General features: G+C 38.0%; 1 protein-coding gene across 4 annotated transcripts in view; it reads right to left on the bottom strand.

Moving 5' to 3' along the window:
* Nucleotides 1-14,210, bottom strand: part of LOC131037463 (uncharacterized) — a 134,548-nt gene that overhangs the window by 20,991 nt on the left and 99,347 nt on the right. For all 4 annotated transcript variants that reach the window (XM_057969630.2, XM_057969603.2, XM_057969617.2 and 1 more), the window contains one exon: nucleotides 11,785-11,928. In XM_057969630.2, the coding sequence (XP_057825613.1) occupies nucleotides 11,785-11,928 (144 nt within the window). The remainder of the gene's footprint in view (nucleotides 1-11,784; nucleotides 11,929-14,210) is intronic.

Raw genomic sequence — 14,210 nt, forward strand, 5'->3', positions numbered from 1 at the left:
ATGAAACAATCACCCTGTCTAGAGAATCAGGTGAAACTGCCACATCAACTGGCTCAAAGTACTCACTAGGAGTAACATCACATAACTCATCTACGTCAACTATCTGATGACAATCAACCTATGGATCAACTGTCGTCCCACTCTGCTCAATAAACTGAGATGGATAGTGGGTAAACTCCAGTTCCATCCTCGTGAAATTCCGAACATACCGTCCAAGTGTCAACAACCACTATACACCCATGACTACATCTATACATCTGAAGTGAAGCAACCCATGCAGGATCCACGTAAGAAAGGTACTACACATGTCTATACCATGATCCCACACAAACCACCTGTAGGACATAAACTGCTCCTGCTGCTCTCCTCTGATATAAGTGCCATATAATCTTAATATCTGGAGCAACATACTATAATTCCTATAAGATGTTGTATCAAATGAATCAACACTTGGATCCCAAATAAAACTAAATCCACATCCATCTGTCATGAAGAGATAATGATAGTAAGAGGCATCCTCGATACCGTGTCTCTCTAAAGCCACTGTGAAACTCTCACACCTGTGATAACCATCCACAACAACACACCTGCTAATCCATGCATCATCCTTCCCCCATGATCTTGGATGAAGTCTCTGTGTCAAGGAGATGAAAAACTCTAACAGTCGTTGCTCATCATAACGGTTGATTGTTTGCTGATCCCGCAGACAATCCATCCCAAACTGCTGGATCAGGTACCTGCAATCAATAACTCTATCCTCTGAAGATGGGAGAGCACTATCGCAACACGGATAGTATAAGTCCCGAACCAACTCACATTTGCGAGCCATCCAATCATCTACAATCGGACTAAAAGAGAAATGAAGTGCACTCCTCACGAGGTAATCTAAATGGACTCTCGTAGGCTCACTCAATGGCTCTATGTCATAATCTTGTCCATCAAACTCATCATCACTCCCACTGCTCTCAAAGCATGAATCAGAAGACAACTCATGTCTAAGATCCAAAATCCAAAATACACCTCAACTGAGCACTGTGGCTCTGCAGTGAAACATACTGGTTTCCCTCGTCAGTTGTAAGAGGTGTAAAAGAAGATTTGCTTTTCAGAGAAGGAAACAAGTCAACAGGAGTATCATACTCCCAACCAGCTAACAAACTGCTAGTCGCCTATGAAAACAATGATGGAGTAATATCGTGAGTCAAATCACAACTCTCTGGTGAATCTCGCAGTGTCACAGTAGAACATTGTACTGTATCTGTCGCTGATGATGTCTGTGTCACTCTCAATCTATCAAAAAGCTCCTCCAATCTGGAGTTTGCTTCCTGAAGGGACAAATGGGTATCCTCCCATGCAACAACAGTCGCCTCAAGCTCCTAAGAGAGGATATCAACTTCCTCCTCTTCCCTCAACAAAGCACCATAACTAATAAAATCCCTCTGAAGGAGATAATCTCGGTTAGCCACTAACTATAAATACTCATGCTTCAGTATCCCAATGGCTCCATAAAGAGCATGAAACTCTGGTAAGGAAAAATCACTGCTGCCCTGCTCATCAATCATGAGGGTGCTCCAACTATGTGTAGCCAACAACTGGCGAGCGACATCGAAATGCTCAATAACTGTGTCTATACTCCTGTCATCAACCTTGAGTTGTCCAATCAGGTGATGAGTCTGAGAATGTTGGCTCTCCTGTAACTGTACAAACTCAAAATCTACATTGTGGAAAGAAGTTGTATCTGTATCCTGTACCTCTCTGTAGTCAACATCGTGTATGCACTCAACCATGAATACAACCTCATCCAAAGTACTGCTGCTCTGTGCCTCTGAGAACACCACATACGTCAATGATGATACTACTGAAAATGCATTGTCATCACTCTCTTCTGCATCCCATGTGTCCGCACAACCCACTGGCTCACGATCCTGGGGTCCAGTGCTACTACGAGAACATACTGAGCTGGATTCTAAGATCTGATCTATAAAATCAAAATCATCATGATATGAGTTCTCAACATTCAAAGCATCATTGGTACCCGAATTTTGAATACCTTCATGTGACAGCCCATTGGCACCATCTTGTACAAGTGTAGACATTGATACCTCAAGCTGATGCAAAGGTACCTCACTGCTGTCATGAAAATCAGAATTGCTAACCTCTAAATCAGTTGCCTCTTGGGAAATCCCCTGCACAGAAGGTGAGGACAATTCATTATCCAAAGCTGTCCTAATGTCTCCTTGAGTTGAATCCACATGTCTAACAAAACCATCACATAAATTCTTGTACCACTCATCGGAACTTGAGGGCACCAAAACATTCTTATGTAGAGGTATATTACCCCTAAATGAAAGTTCTTTGTCCATTCCTGATTCGTGCACCCTTGATTCTTCTTTCCTTCTTTGCCACTGATCTGAACTTGTAGCTACCAAGTTATCTTCGTCTGCTCTGGGTACACCCATAAATTGTGTGAAGGAAAGAAGCTCATGTATCATCTTAGGAAGAGAACAATACTGATGATAGCTACTCATAACTGTATCATTAAATATCTTGGCAGGAGGCATCCTACTTTTACGTGTTGGAGAAGATGAAACTTTTGAGTGCCCAATTTTAGTTCTAGCCATGGTATTTACCTGTAACTAAACAGATATCCCAACGGATCCCGGAGGTCGAAATAAAGTTTGTTCTCAACAATTTTGGGACTTTAGCCAACGTATTGTCTTACCAGCTGTCAACTGTAAGCATAAATGTGTAGGCTGACAACTACCCAGTTGCTGATATGAATTATCAAAAACCTTTTATCAAATACCCAGATGTTGGAATGAATTATCAAAACTTTTTATCAACTACCCAGATGCCGAAATGAATTATCAAAACCTTTTATCCAGTACCCAGATGCTGAAATGAATTATCAAAACTTTTTATCCAGTACCCAGATGTGACAATTTCTCATAAACCCTACAGGCTGGCAGGATGTAGGCTCTAATACCACTGAAAGATCCCTGATGGATCCCCTTGCTGATCCGCTGTAATTTTTAAAATAATAAACTATATTTTTCCTATGATTTTGCTGATGGTCTTACAGAATAGAGAGAAGTTGCAGAATGTTTGGTTTCTTTTTGTATTTTTTTGAATATATAAGCAAGTAATGAATAAAGAACAGCAAATAAGGAAGGAAGCTGAAACAAGTAAGAACATTCAATTAAATCAGAATTGATACAAATCGTACTAGGCATATTTCTGATTTATAATATCCAGATTATTCCCTACGCACTGGGGATGTGCTTACATCCAATAATGGCGCCAACTAAAGGGTAGATGATGAACACAAACCAAGAACACCAGCTATGGCTGAATGAAAGTCTTCACCACTTCCAGCGTAAAGTGTACCTGCTGTAATGGTGGCATCAAGCTGAAACAATCACGCCCCGGCTGGGAAATTCAACCACCCCGCTGAAACCCTCACCAAGCAATCTGAATCTCCACAAGGAATAGCGCATACACTCTAACCAATAATGCCAATGCCAAAAGAATCCACTGCCAATCAATAGCTGAGGGCTACATCCCAGCCAGTACTAATCATGGGGTTTGCGTCCCAGATTGAAGAATTGCTCTACCAAAGCAATATCGCACCAAACAAGTTTTCAATATGTAAAAGATAATGAGAAATTAGGTTTCCTTCTCCTTATATCTCTTTCCTTCCAAATCGAACCCTAAAGATATATGAAAAGTGCGCTTTAATATAAAGTCATATTTCCCAATATTGGGCGCCCAAGTATAGAAAAAACACCACTTTTTCAATATAAAATAACTCTAGGCGCCAAAAGGACCCTGGCAAGTGAAAATCATTTAGAAAAGTTCAAGACCTTTCCAACGAGCTATAACACATGGGCATACAAATCCAGATGAAGCCAAAAACCCCTTATTACTCCGAAATGGCTATAGACATAGCCTTATTTAAAATATTAAAACGCTGACTTTGGAAATATTTAAATATATTAAAAATATAACCCAAATAGCTACAGAAAGCTCGAAACACACCAAAAGCCTGAAACTGAACCTGTCACCTGTTTGTGACTGATGTCGGAAATCATGGATCAACTGGCAATCTCATCCCTAAAATCTAAGGATGCTCCTAGAAACTAGGAAACACACCCAAATCTCCTGAAACTGAAACCACCTGAAAGGTCATGAATAACCTCACAACTGGCAATTGTCACGACCTCTTAAAATTTAGGGATATCCCCTAAAATCTAGGAACTGCTCCAAACTGCCTGTAAAGCCAAAATCCAGTCACTATATGCACTAAATGAGTCTCAATCAACCTCTGCTAGCCTACGAGACTCCAATGATACGCCAACTCCTCCATCTCTGATGTCCACTCTAGAAAGGGGACATGACACCACTATCATTTTTACTCCATTCATTATTTCATTAATGAAAAAATACATCCAAGGCTCAAATGGAGCACCTTGAGGATTTCCCATTATCCTGTTCAGCAAAACGATCATGTCTCCAATGTCTTCCTTGAAGTATGCTCTCACTAAGCTCTTCCTTTGAAGTTTGGAGGCACCTTTCCTTGGCTTGTCCAGCTAGGAATGGTTGACGATGGCGTCATACTCCTCCAAGTGGTCCTGATACATGCTATCCGCTTCATCCTTTGTCACATACACCGTGTTGTGATGCTCTGGGATCCTGAAGGCCTCTCTGATGGCCTCATCACTGATGTTCACCAGCACTCTTCCAACAGGTGCAACAATGTCTTTACTGGTGGGGTTGTCATGCCTAGCACATTCAACTACTAATTCAGTGCATTGCATGGCGGGGAGAAAACCAGCAGCATGCACGATGCCACTCTTCATCATCTTTTGTGCGGTTGTCGTAGGCACAAGGTTGTCCAGACCAAACATCCGCTTCTTAAATTCCCCCGGATTGATGTGTCCGAGATTGGTTTCACTAACATTTTTCCACTTCGAAGTCATCCTTGACTCAGGAGGAGCGTCTTTATCCACTTGAAATTTCATAATGCCTAGAATCTTCGAATAGATTGAAGTAAGGCTGGAAAATTCTTTAGAAAACTCAGAAAGGATTAGCTATTCTTTCTTATACCAGCTGGCTTCACTCAAAAATCTGTGAATCCTTCGTCACGAAGTTCGCCCAACTACAAGCAATATCGAAATTTTCTCCAAATGAACTCCAATCTGCCAACACTTTACTATGCTCTCCTAAAGAACTTCGAACTTCTTGGTGTGTTAAAATGAAGTTACAAATGTAGTATTTGTAAATAAAGTTGAACTCCCAATTAGAAACACGCAAAATCCTCCAACTCATATTAATAAATCTAACTCGTATTTTGGTAAAGTGTTGTCATCTTCTTTAGTTTGAAAATCCTTCTCTTATGCAAGTTTCTAGTTTGTTTTCAGTTTATTAATTCGAACTAGGCTAGTAAAATATTATCTTCCAAAAGTTTCTAATTCAGAACTCAGTTCGAAAAACCTCTTGATTTTGCAAAACATCTTCTTTCCAATTTTAATTTTGACTTTCCATTTGACTTTCCAACTTAATAATCTTTGAAATCTCCTTTTTTTCAACTTTCTAATTCGATTAGGAGTTCGATTTTTGGGAAGATTTGATGACATCACTCAAAATTTATTGACTTTGGTTGACTTCCAAGAGTAGGGCGGAGTTTTTAGTGTTCATCCTCATGCTTACTTGACTTCATTCTCATGCTTGGGCGGACTTTCTTGACCCCACCATTTTCTTTGGCATCATACTTGGGCGGACTTCAAGCATCTCTCTAGGCGGACTTTTAGAGGGTCTCCTTGAGCTTGGTCATGGTTGAGCGGACCGTTTGAACATCTCCTACACTCAACATGGGCAGAGTTACAGCTACTAAGGTGGACTTTCAAGGCATCATGGAGGGCGGACTTTGGTCTATCACCAAGGGCAGAGTTTTCATTACCTTCTCAAGGCATAGGGCGGAGTTTAGATGCATCTCCTATGGCGGACTTCAAACATCTCTCTAGGCGAACTTTAAGAGGGTCTCCTTGACCTTGGTCATGGTTGAGCGGACCTTTTGAACATCTCCTACACTCAACATGGGCGGAGTTATGGCTACCAAGGCGGACTTTCAAGGCATCATGGAGGGCGGACTTTGGTCTATCACCAAGGGCGGAGTTTTCATTACCTTCTCAAGGCATAGGGCGGAGTTTAGATGCATCTCCTATGGCGGACTTTAGACATCCCTCTACATGGCGGACTTTAGGAAGTCTCCATCATAGGGCGGAGTTTTTGTAGGCATCCTCTTCATTCTTCAAGGCGGACTCTAGAAGGCTTTCAACGTGGGCAGACTTTGGAGGTGACCCTACCTAAGGCATAGGGCGGAGTTTTGGGACCATTCTACAAGGCGGACTTTGAGCCTTCCCCATGATAGGGCGGACTTTGATGATCTCTCCTTGGGCGGACTTTGGCTTCCCCTTCACCATAGCGGACTTTGATGCACTTCCAATCGTGGCGAACCTCGATCATCTCCCCAACATGGCGGACCTTTGCTTGGGCGGATTTTCTGAACACCTGTCATCACACTCAACCTTTTCCATTAGCCAGACTTAGAAAAAAAATTTGGAATATTTCAAAATTTCACATTTTAACCAAATTTAACCAGTTTAATTTGAAATTTGAAATCCATACTCAAGTAAACCATCTGAAGCATTATGACCCCTAAAATGCAGGGAATTGTCATTTTAGGTCAAAACTTGGAAATTTTGGATCCCGATCGAAGCAGGTCAATGGTATCAGTGCAAACCCTAGATTCCCATTCTGAAAAAGCAAAAAGCAGACATTCCTAAAAAATAGGAAAAACTTCTAAAAATAGCCATATCGAGGATCGGGCTAAAAATGCCAAAAACTAAACTTCCTAAAAATAGGAAAAAGCAAAAAAGCAAACTTTCTAAAAATAGAAAGTTGTCCAAATTCGTCCAAATCAATTGTGATCTTCATCCTTTGGCCTTTCTAAGCACTTTGGCGGTGTTCATACTCTGGAATCACATGGTTTGCAAAAACTAACTTTCAATCCTTAGGACCTGAACTGCTCAAAATGGGGCAAGGCTTGGCAAAACTGAAGCAGAGGCCACGGGACACTAAAAAAACCCTAGAAAGCAGGAAAAGAGAGGGTCCCCATTAGCAATGGGGCGATGTGTGGAAAAGGTCACAACAGATAGCAATAACAGAAAACAAATCAATGTGCACAAAGAACACCAATATACCCTAGGAAAACCTCCCTCTTGGAGGTGAAAAACCCAGCTAAAGATCTCAGATCTTATTATGCAATAATCAAAAGCATCTTTACAATGATCTTCAACACTTGAAGCAATCAGCAAGCTATGCACAGTAGATATATTGTCTTCAACCTAGGGCAAATATACAAAGATGAACTTATCTGCAATACATATGATATTCGCTGTCACAAGATGAAATTCGCTGCACCTAGGGTGAAGTTTGCAGCCTTTAAGTGTAGTTCGCTTGCCTTCAAGAACAGTTCGCTGTCACTAAATGATGATTCGCTTCTCTCAAGGATGATTCGCTGTCCTTGAATTATACTTCGCTGATCACAGAAGTAGTTCGCTAATGAATACTGAATATAGGAGATATTTGCTGAGTGTAATCGCTGATCATAGGAGATATTCGCTGAGTGAATGATGATGTTGAACAATGATTGATGCTTTGTATTTATAGGCAACTTAGTCCTTTAATTATCCCAAGTCGGCTTGCATGAAAATATATTTAATTACAATTCAATGCTTAAGGTTGGCGCCAAAACTGAAATAGCCCCACACGTTACAAGCAAGATATGATTATTGCATTATGGGACATGACTAAGGCAAAGGGCCCATTAGTCACCCAAACGTGCTAGGTCGGCCCTAGAAGGGATCCGACCTAGCTACACATTAACAAAGGATGCATTGAAACCCGTAAGGGATTCATGGGCTAAGACAGGTGAATCAATTGTTTCAGATGGGTGGAAAGATTCTAAAAATCATCCCTTGATCAATGTCATAGCAATGTCCCCTAAAGGGTCAATGTTTTTGAAAGTTGTGTATTGTGAGGGCCAAGTAAAAAGATGGCCAATTTATTGTAGATATTCTCATCTCCGCCATTGAGTCGGTGGGACCTCGCAATGTTGTCCAAGTCATAACAGACAACGCAAAAAATTGTAGAGCTGTTGGTTTGTTGGTTGAGGAACGCTATGATCACATATTTTGGACACCTTGTGCGGTCCATTCACTCAATCTTATGCTACAAAAGATTGGGAATAAAATTAAATGGATCAAAGATGTGTATGCAGAGGCTGAGGACATCCAGATGTTCATCACAAACCACCACATGTCTCAAGGGATTTTTATATCCTTTTCGAATTTGGAGCTATTGAAGGTAAGTGAAATAGTAATTTAATTTTACATTTTCTGATTTTTTAAATTTTCAATGTTCATAATATCCTTGTGTAAGCTATATTGTGTATTATTCTTTAAAGTTTGACTTTATTTTTTAATCATTTTGGCATTAATTTGTGTTATAGGTTGTTGAGACGCATTTTTCATCAAACACAATCGTCTTGAGACGACTTCTGAAAGTTAAAGTGGCAGTTTGCAATATGGTGATCAGCACAAATTGGACTATATGGAAGCAGAGTAGCAGTGGGAGGACAGCAAAAATTAGGGAACGGACATTGAATGAGTCATGGTGGGATCTTGTGACATATCTCCTTAGTTTCATTGAGTCCGTTATGAGTATGATTCGCTATACCGACATGGATAGGCCTTGCATTGGTGAGATTTATGATGCGATTCAATGCTTGAAAAAATGAAGTGCATTTTAAAAGCAAGAGAGAATGACCCAAGGAGAAATTCTTCAAAGAAGTGGAAGCAATTGTTGTAGAAAGGTGGAATAAGATGACCACTCCTTTGCATCTTCTTACCTATGCATTGACACTAAAGTACTATAGCAATCAATTTCTTGATAAACCAGGAAGGATTCCACCATGGAGAGACCTAGAAGTATCTGATGGGTACAAGGCAGCATTCCTTACTCTATCCTGATGATAATTTGCGAGATATTGCTACAAATGAGTTCATAGAACTTGCAAATAGAAATGGTCCAAGTGTTGATGCTCTTCATCATAGATCCAAGTAGGATGCTCATAGTTGGTGGTACTTCCATGGCACATGCTTCCAAAACCTACAACCCCTCACTGTCAAAGTATTATCACAAGTTTAATTAATTAAAATTTATCACAAGTTTATTTATAGTTTACTTTGTCTTCATAGGTTGCTAGTAATTTTTAATATTAATTTTGATAGATGTATAGCTTCAATTGTTTACTTTGTCTTCATAGGTTGCTAGTTCGTCTACTTCTGAACGAAATTGGAGCACATACTCTTTCATCCACTCAGTAAAGCGCAATAGTTTACTATCAAAAAGAGTGGAGAATTTAGTATATGTGCATTCCAACCTACATCTTCTTTCACACAAGCAACGTGACTACAACCAAGGGGAAATGAAGATGTGGGATATAGAGCCAAAGCATATTGATTTGGATGCTTCCGCTTCTTAGCTTGTTGCATTTGATGACTCGGATAGCCAGCAAACTTATAGTGCAAGTGCAAGTGCAAGTGGCATTGGCATTGGTTCATCTAATGTCAATGACAATGTCAATGATGAGGAGGATGAGGAGGAGAAGAATGAGGATGATGAATTAGAGAATCCATTTGATGATTAAACTTTAAATTATTGAAAGTTGAAGCAATGATACTTGAATATTTTGTCATTTTGATATTAAAATTGATGTATATGATGTTATTATGGTATGATCATGATGCTGTGATTACAAGTTTATGCTGGTTTTGTTGTTTATAACTTTATATGATGCTATGTGACAAGATAATCTTAATTCATGCTTATAGGCTGCATAAATATATATAGTTTACATGTTTTTGTACTAACGAAAACAAACCCCTTTTAAAAAATTTGCCATACCAGCTCTTCGAACCCGAACCGGAAACTTAGATTAATAACTTTTCTTTGAATGAAATTGCTGGTCTTTTTTCATAAACAGAGAGTTTAAACTTTATGGTAAAAGAATGTTATATTTGTTAAATTAATTAATGCTATTGCTATTCAATTATTGTATTATTTTTAAATTAATCAATACTATTGCTATTTAATTACTGTAATACGTTTGAAATGCATTTAAGAAAAAAATGTTTAAATGGATGTATTTTTAAGATTGTTCTTTTTTCCTTCTTCAACAAGACGAGTCCCCTTATCAAAACTAGGGGTTTCAGGGATAAGGGCGTTTTGAAGATATGGGACTTGGATGAAATGTCCCCTCGCCATACCATCACTCCCACCACATACCCAGGGACTTTTTTGAGGTGTCTTCTTCAAACAGTAGACATTTTCAGCAAGTCTCCCTGAATTGAGGACACTGCTGAGACTCAAGGGCACACCCAAGACGCTCAAGGGACTCCCAACTACACCAAAGACTCTTGTGTGCCCCAGGTCATCTCAATGAAAAAGTCAATATTTCAAAAAAGAATAAAAAATAAAAATTGGATCTTCATACCACAAACCCTAACGCTAATGATCTATGCGCCCCACTCAAATCCTAAGAAATCACTAAAAAACTTAAAAATCAGCAACTAAGCCAAATTCAAAATCACTCCCATTTTTCAACAAGGTTTAAAGTTGCAATATCAACCTGCAAGCCTACAAGAGTGAGAAGGATTGCAAGTGAGGACATAAAGAAGAGTGAGGGTAGCAGCAAGAGGAAAAGCAACTGAAAAGTCTTCATCAAGCAACACATTCTTCAAGCCTCACGATAAGTTTTGGCCCTTCATGGCAAAAAAAAATTTGTTTCTTTCCAATTTTGTAATTTCAGTTGACTAATTTAGCCCAGGGGTTTACATTGTTACAATTTAAATTTTAGATTTAAGAAATTTCAAATTTTACTTTTTGTAGTAACCTTATGACTATTTTTTTTTGTATTTTTGCAACTAATTGAAGAATTGGTATTTAAATTGCCAAATGCTTGTATGAGATCACGCAACTACAGTAATGACTATTCTAAAAACTGTAATCAACTACCAAAGATTTGTGATACAAAATGAATCTAGTTACTAACTGATGCTAATGATATTTAATCCACACACAGAACTGAAATAATGCAAGCTATGACCGTTTTAACCTTGACCAAAAATGTTGATGTGAACTTGGAATATTGTTTCAAAATATTGTAATCACTAAATACATTGAAGTCTGGCAGTATTTAACAGAAATGGTGAAGCAAAGCTAGCTGGATCTGATATGGACAGCTGAGAAGTTGATGTCTTCACACCTGCATACTTCAGTATACAATGTATAGTTTCATTATCTTATATCTATTACCAGTGTTCACGAAAAACTGACTGCAGAAACATGAACTCTCTAATTGGATAAGCCTATCGATCGTAATATCAGACCCGCTATTAAACATTAATGCAATCTTCTTAACCCTGCAGAAGATAATATCCACCAAAGCCCAGTAATTTTAAGGTCATTATCAATGAACAAATTCAGGTGGCATGAACAACCACAGAAGTAACCATAATGTTTTTGAAACTAGATTTTTTTGACAGAAGTATTCCATAACATGTTGCACACAATCATGTCAAAAGTCATCAACCAGCCTCCAAAACTAAGAAACTGTATAGGAAATTACAAAATGATCCTCGGGGAATCATACAATATGCTTACCCTATTTATGAGTGAGGATGAGACTTTGCTGCCTGCAGAGATTTCAGCTGTATCACTCAGCGCCCTTGCTGCACGGTATGCTTTCTTGGTGGCTTCTTCCCCTTCAGTCCCTTCCTTATCAACCATGCTATTATAAAGCTCTATCTGTAATGTGAGTATACAGAAGCTTCATTAATTTTTCCTTAAAATAAAGCTCAAACTCAGATCCCGCTTAAAAATGTTAAATTACAATATTTAACTCTATCCATTGAGAGACGGCACAAAATAAAGATAAACAAAACATAATTGAGAAAGACTAAAAAGAAGTACAACAAATACAATTATGAGCATGTACCTAAACAAACGATAAATTATTGCTATGCATAAGAGTAATTTATTTTACAGGAATGTCAGAGTTGCTACATGCCTAGTAGCCTAATGATTTCCAAGAGAGGAAAAAAAAAGGGACACACAGATATTAACACATAACAAAGAACATTTCATAATTTGACTTGTAATTTTACTAGTTTAATATTTTAAGTCTCAACATTTGATCCTTACTCTTTCTTTTCCACAATAATTAAGTCCGGTTGGAGAATTGAAAATTCTGAGCACAAGATGTTCAATAATGATCCTTCAGATAAATTATATGTATGACATTTAAAGTTTTTTCAATTTCGTAAGGCAATGGGAGAAGCCAAAAGAGCTCATCATTAATGATATCCATGTTCTAACAAGAATATCATGATTACTGTTGGCCAAGGCATCCCTTTATAAAAACAACCTGCAACAATACAGAAAGACTTCTGAAAGTTTCTCCTGGATGTTGGCAAAGACCATCAAAAAGTAAATTATTAATCCATGGAAATAGGCAGCTTTGAAAATCAAAGAGTAATATCAAACAGTATCAGGAAAGTAGATTCCCAGAAAAGTAAAGGTATGCTACAAAGGACCTCTTGTAATTTTGTAATAAACCTAAAGCTAAATGTGTGCAACACTCCTACTCACCTAGTGCAACTCAAATGTTGCAGAGCTCCATAAATATAAATCACTGAGGCCTCACAACAGGAAGAGTAAAACACAACACATAGAAAGTATTCATTTTTAGACCATAACTTGGCCCTTGATATATGGCTCAAAACAAGGTTTAAGTATGCTAAACAAAGGAGGCTGCACCACACCAAGACATCAATATAAAGTTTGTAAAAGTCACCACAAAATTCAGAATATTTGTAGCGGAGTCTTGCTACGTAATTTGTCACCTCATCACCAGCTTAAACTATTCCAAATGCACAAGCATATTAATATATTATCAAAATTCAGCAATCTCTTTATTATTCACAAATAATCATTTTCAAACTGACAACTACAAATGGCAATATAAGAAGAACAGAGTAAACTTGTCTACTGGGTACTATGTTTTTAATCAGAACAATCCAACAAAGAAGAAATAAAAAAGGGAGATAAACTAAATTGGAAATTTGCTGGGCATTTTTCAAAGAGAATTTCTGATGAGAAATGAAACAGTAAAATGCTAGAAATGGCTGACACGGAAGCTTTGTAATATTTATATGACCCAAGCAACAAAGAACTTTAAAAGTAAAAGTTGTAAGCATTCACTACAAACCCGACATTCAATGATTCATGCTGGCCAATCTCTACGTTTGTACCTATTGGTGTGGTTTTATGCATGTTCAACATAGAATAAAATACCCAGAGATATCCTATTCTCTCTTGATCAAAATCTTCTATGTGCTAAACAGTTGAACTGTGTGATCACAAAGATGACTCCAAGATTCCCAAATGTGTACGGATAGTCTCAATTGGTTCGTTGTAATTTGCTGGTAATCTCAAAGAGGACTTACATAATTGTTCAAGGAGTTAACCAATCTAAGGATTCTGCTGATTCTCGACACTTGTAACTTTCTTTTTTTTGGGAATGATTTTGCAATAAGCTCTTTCCAATCCTATTTCTAAGATTTGGAAAAAAAAGAAAAAAAGGGTGAGGGTTTAGGAAGATAATTCTAATCCTAAGCTAATTCTATGAACTCTAGAGACAGAAATTGCAAAAGTGGAATTTAAACCAATTCTTGTTTCACCAAATTCAACAGCCAAACAAGAACTGTGCTATCTTCTAAGGATTTCAAAAGATTTTACTTATATTTACCAACATATTGAACAATGAATATAGTAATAGAAGTTAAGTTTTTACTTGTTCAGGCTAACTTTGCATAATAATTGAAAATCATTCAACTATAAAAAGTATGAACACATCAACTCCACATCAAGCAATTTTATCAATCCTTCATTCAATCTATCAACTTGTAAATTAAATCTATTCTAATGAGAACCAAAACACCATGCTAACTTGCAAAAGTGGACAAAGATTCACCAAACTTCAATGAGTTATGTCTATTACTTAAGAAGTATCACTATAACAATTTCTC

The sequence above is a fragment of the Cryptomeria japonica genome, chromosome 6 (assembly GCF_030272615.1).
Source record: "Cryptomeria japonica chromosome 6, Sugi_1.0, whole genome shotgun sequence".
Lineage (NCBI taxonomy): Eukaryota > Viridiplantae > Streptophyta > Pinopsida > Cupressales > Cupressaceae > Cryptomeria > Cryptomeria japonica.